Source organism: Limulus polyphemus, unplaced genomic scaffold (assembly GCF_000517525.1).
Source record: "Limulus polyphemus unplaced genomic scaffold, Limulus_polyphemus-2.1.2 Scaffold735, whole genome shotgun sequence".
NCBI lineage: Eukaryota > Metazoa > Arthropoda > Merostomata > Xiphosura > Limulidae > Limulus > Limulus polyphemus.
In genome coordinates this window covers 33,029-38,618 of record NW_013666345.1, presented here as the reverse complement: position 1 = coordinate 38,618, position 5,590 = coordinate 33,029, and the positions used below count along the sequence as shown (strand labels likewise).

Below are 5,590 nucleotides of genomic sequence, written 5' to 3'. Positions count from 1 at the left end.
AAAGGTTATTGTTTTCAAATGTTAACTATAATGCGTCAGCCAGGTTATAAACGTTATTGTTTTCAAATGTTAACTATAATGCGTCAGCCAGGTTATAAACGTTATTGTTTTCAAATGTTAACTATAATGCGTCAGCCAGGTTATAAACGTTATTGTTTTCATATCACGACTTAAAGATAAGATTTTCTCTGTTTTCAGTTAGAAATATTTTACCCCAGTAAGAAACTTAATATACTGATGAACATGGAAATTTTGGTAAGTTATAATAAAATACACATACATATTTTATTAATTTAGTTTTAAACTGTTTTATAGGCTAAAGGTCAATTCTTGCAATTTAGCTCTAGAAATTTATATTTTTCCTATTTGCAAGTATTTTAATTACAGTTGAACTACAATTTTAAATTCGTGGATAAAAACTGGTTGCATTACGTTCTTTATTAGATGAAAATATTTACAATTATAAATTCAACACATAATTGGGCTGAATATTGTTAATTAATTACATTCTGTTTAATCTTAATCCATTCTTCTCAAGTTCGATATTATAAAGAAACTTACCGAAACACACATATAGTTAGATTTAAAAAAATATAATGTTTATTATTAAATTACATACAAATCAATGAAATGGGATTTCATAATAAATTAATTAATTCATTACGTACTAGGCATTAGTTACAAAACAAAATCTAAAATAATTTTAATACACATAATATTAGCCAGTGGCTCAGCTGTAATTTTGAGGTCTTAAAACGCTACATTAAGGTGTCCAATCCCTTCGGTTAGCATAGCGCAGACAGCCTATTGTGCAACTCTGCACTTAAATAAAACAAAATAAACAAACACCAAATGTTATGAATGGAAATCTATATTCTAACAAATCTGAAAATAAGAAACCTTATTCATTATTGAAGAACAAATATCTGCCTTGTGAAAGTGTTTGGTTATCGGCTCTACTAATTTCTAGTTTAATGTTTGATCCTACGTGTTTATTTTTGTTTGTGTGTTGATAAACACAGTGGGCTATCCGAGCTCTGCCCACCAAGTATAGCGAAACTCGAGTTTTAGTGTTACAAGCCCTCAGACTTACAGTTGAGACATTCGGGGGGGGGGACAATCCCTCATTATCATGAATAGATTTTAACGGAGATTTCATTATACCGAGATACATTAAAACGAGAAGTGTTGTAGTTAGATTTACTTGCATGAAAGCTCGTAAGTTTTTTTAACTTGGTCACGGTAAAACTGAATTTTACATAATAACATGCAATGAAGAAATTGAATGCAGAGTAATCCTTCCAAAATAAGAAAGATGTTCAAATATATGCAACAGTACTGTGCTCACACTTGAACGTAGGAGCTTCTGTTTCCGAGTTATTTACTCTCTTTCTAAGGAAAAAAAAACAAACGTAATACACACTTACCATCGCTAGGAAATAAAATTTCTCGAACTCTCCTTCTTGTTCTTTAATACCAGGCAAGGTATCTGCAACCGATTGATGTTTGTCAAGCGCATCTTGCCCTGCATGACATAGCCAGTCCAACACCTAGTAGAGGAAATACGAAGCTATTAACCTAAATAATCTAACATATTGTTTCATTTCATAGTCCTTATCATCTCAGAGTCACGATGTTCTGTTAGAGTTGTACAAATGCATTAAGTAAAGATGCAAAATAAAAAACTGATTACGGTCTGTTAAAAAAGGGAAGAAACATCGACACAATTCAATTGCATTGTAGTTAACAGATGTTTCACTAGTTCTTTTATAGTTTGTTAACATATATCTCAAAACTACTGTACCAACTATTACGAAGGCTAAAGGTGTATATTTCTACACATAACTTTTAAGCCTTATGATACAACAGTTTAATTTGTGGTGGTAGTTTTAATAGGCAAGTATTATGCATAGTACCAGAAAAAATATCATGCCCTGACGTCATACGCTTTACAAATACTAAACTATGAGAAAGTAGGAGTGTAACAGTACATTTGGAATTGGAATTTTCGGCCTGAACGACACCTTATGCGCACGTTGGATAAACAGCCAGGTCATAGACCCCAAAGGTTCAAGTATTGCAGTCTCTGACCGAGGTGGGGTTGGGGGGCAGCTAGCTATAGTCTCCGCAGTAAAGGGCTTTGAACGGCTCTTTTAGCCGAATAACGGAAGTTTGTTTGTTGAATTTCGTGAAAAGCAATTTGAGGGCTATTTGCGCTAACCTTCCCTAAATTTGAAGGGATAGACTAGAGAAAAGGTAGTTAGTCAACACCACCCATCGCCAACGTTTTGGCTCTTTGTTACTAACGAATACCGGAATTAGCTGTCACATATTCTCCATATTCCAGTCGTACAGACGGCTGGAATATGGAGAATATCCGGTGACTGGTTTAAACCTCGTGAACTGTAGATTGCGAGTCGAGCATTCGAACCATTAGGCCAAGCCAGGGGTCTGAATAATGGACTTGGCCTATTTTGATAACGCGCCCAGAGCCGAGAGAGGTACCACGTCTCGAATCTTGGACTCTCTGATTCATAGTACGACACGTTAATCACGAGGCCATGCTCGTCCACAAAGTACATATACCTAACAAAAGGAAATAACAATCATCATAAAAGATACTTAATCTCATCTGAGGTAATACAGCAGAAACTAAATAATATCAGGTGCATTTCACTGCACACAACACGACAGGTAGGAGAAAAACGTGTACAAACCACCGTACTTTTGTTTTCAAGAATAACCTCATCAGCCCAAACAAAACAAAATATGCCGATTGCTTACCAAGTGAACCGGATGGCGTTTCTTGAATAAAATGTAAAAGTCACTTCTCATTATTGGTTATCGATGAGCAGTAAACAATTTATAGTTGAGATGTCACCCTGACAACGTTTCTTGGTTACTTGGCAACACGCTGAGCAACATTTATTGGACTGAAGAATGTCAAATGCGATTTTGAACGCGTAATTATATTCTACCTTATTGGAATCGAAAAAATTATAAAAATATATAATAAAGCCATACAAAACATTCAAGGCAATAACATGTCATTGATTTAATACTTAAAACGCGAGAGAAAAAAATAAATTCATTGCTTAGCCTTAAGTTCCTGTTAAGTATTCTTATCAAGCGTTTCAAGTTTTGTAAATATCGAAACCAATTCCAATGTAAGATTAACATTTTCGAAAAGCTTACCATTCACGTGGCATGGCACTGCAATTCGATTTTCTGAAGCTTTAAATGTTAATATAATGGTTTTAAATTTCCATATACATAACCCGGTATGATACAACCTATGAAGGTGTAAAAATTATATTAAAAATACTATAATTTCTTATGTTATAAAAATGTCGTAAAAATAAATAAAATGGTTAATATAGCGGATATTATACTATCAATAACATTGGAACCGGTAAGGAGCAAGTCCGAAGTATTCTGGAAAAGCAGTAAATACAAAATAAATAAATAAAAATAATAATTATAATTTATTTCCCTCAAGTTTTAGCAAATATATATATATATATGTTATATATTTGTTCCTCTTCGCCTCGTTTCGGGTGAACGCCCTCTTTCGGGTTTAGCAGGTGATACTGTGCGTTTCGGATGAACACCCTTCTGCAAGCTTAGCGGCTGATATAAGATCTATTATCATCGCCTTCAAAACTGGTAAGAAACAAAACTCAGAGACATAAAAAAAAATCTCGAAAACATCCTAGTACTGTGATCACCTAGAAGTCCCTCGTCATTCAACAACTGCACGTGTCACATAGTGTTCATGGTATGTGAAGAGCAAGGTCGCAGTGAATCAGTTTGTTTATTGTTTAGTTGAAGTACAAAGCTACACAATGGGCTATCTGTGCTCTGCCCACTACGAGTATCGAAACCCGGTTTCTAGCGTTGTAGGTCCACAGACATACCGCTGTGCCACTGGAGGGCCAGTGAATCAGTACTGAATACTGGTTGACAAGTCGTGGCATTCTACTATCACGTTCAGTTAAATGATGCGTCGCGTTTTAAAAGTTTTAGTATAGTCGTACGGTCATACGGACACTTGTTTACTGTTGAAAAGCTACACGAGTGCGCGAGAATATGAAACAGAGCATCAATAAAAATATGAAAATCCAGTTTAATCTGACCGATGTTTTTAAAAGAAATTGCTAATAATAATAATTAAAAAACAGAAGAAGAGATATTTTTTTTGCTTTATGTAAATATTTTTTGACAATACTGATGTAATCTTGATGACCCGACAGCAGGTTTGTACACTGTATTTCGGTCCTTTATATGTCCAATAACAATATTTCTGTACGAGAGTCGGTTAAAGAAAAACTGTTTATTACACACTATCATTTATGTTTTATACGACCCTGCTACATAGTTTATTAGTTTGTCGTTAATCAGATAGCTACACAATGGGCCATGTGTATCGAAACCTGATTTTTTAGCGTTATAACCCTTCAGGTGAGGGCTGCTACATAGAAATTAATATATCTAATGCACATGTACTGTTTTATCTTTCACTGGAAACGCGAATGAGTTCGTAGCTAAAATAACATGATATTTTTTTTTTGTAGCTTAGAATGCGTATTACGTAAACGCTGACGCACATGTTCTTAAATGAAGTTATCACTCCTATGTTCAAGTCATTGAAGTAATTGATCAGTTCCATCGCAACCGATTAACATAGTCCTTTTCCTTTTATGGTTATCAAACTTCCAATCATATTCTTTATATAGATCACTGATTTCTTTCAAGTCATTGCATCAACGTGCAATAGTAGACTCAAGTCTTTATTATTCAAACAAAGATTAGACATAAGATTATCAAATTTCAGATTAAAATAGCATTTCAGGTCTATCTTTTAATACACTTGATTTTGAAGTCGAAATGAACAAATTAAGATGAATGTAAAACGAAAACACCTGTGGTTTACGAGATTTTCATCACAAATCTTAGATATGTAGAATTATGTCTCAAATCTTTCAACTAGAAAACAACGGAAAAACGTGTTCTGAATTCAATAGTCTTTCGCTAAACGGCCAGGTCAGAGACCCTAATTTAGAACTTCTAAACACTGAGAGAAAACATCCGCCGCTTCACGACCGAGTAGCAGTTATGATATATTTAATCTTGTTACGTTCTACCCATATACGTAAAGAGAGACTCATACGCAAACATTCTGACAGAAAAAGAAGTTTCAAATTAAAAAGAAATGTTGAGTCAGGAAACTAGAAGATGTTTACAACAATTGGTTAATGTGAACTGGCTAATCACAATCATATAATCGACTATGAATAGTTTCTATTTAGTAGACAAACGTTTCACTGGCTAATCACAATCATATAATCGACTAAGAATAGTTTCTATTTAGTAGACAAACGTTTCACTGGCTAATCACAATCATATAATCGACTAAGAATAGTTTCTATTTAGTAGACAAACGTTTCACTGGCTAATCACAATCATATAATCGACTAAGAATAGTTTCTATTTAGTAGACAAACGTTTCACTGGCTAATCACAATCATATAATCGACTTAAGAATAGTTCTATTTAGTAGACAAACGTTTCAAACAGTTTTACTGCCTTA

At 34.0% G+C, this 5,590-nt stretch overlaps 1 protein-coding gene across 1 annotated transcript in view; it reads right to left on the bottom strand.

Annotated features, from left to right (window-relative positions):
• The window catches only part of LOC106460245 (puratrophin-1-like), a gene marked incomplete at its 5' end in the record, with an annotated part of 70,201 nt that overhangs the window by 34,669 nt on the left and 29,942 nt on the right, over window positions 1–5,590 (bottom strand). Inside the window, 1 exon segment of the mRNA XM_022386917.1 lies at window positions 1,428–1,550. Within this exon segment, the coding sequence (XP_022242625.1) occupies window positions 1,428–1,550 (123 nt within the window).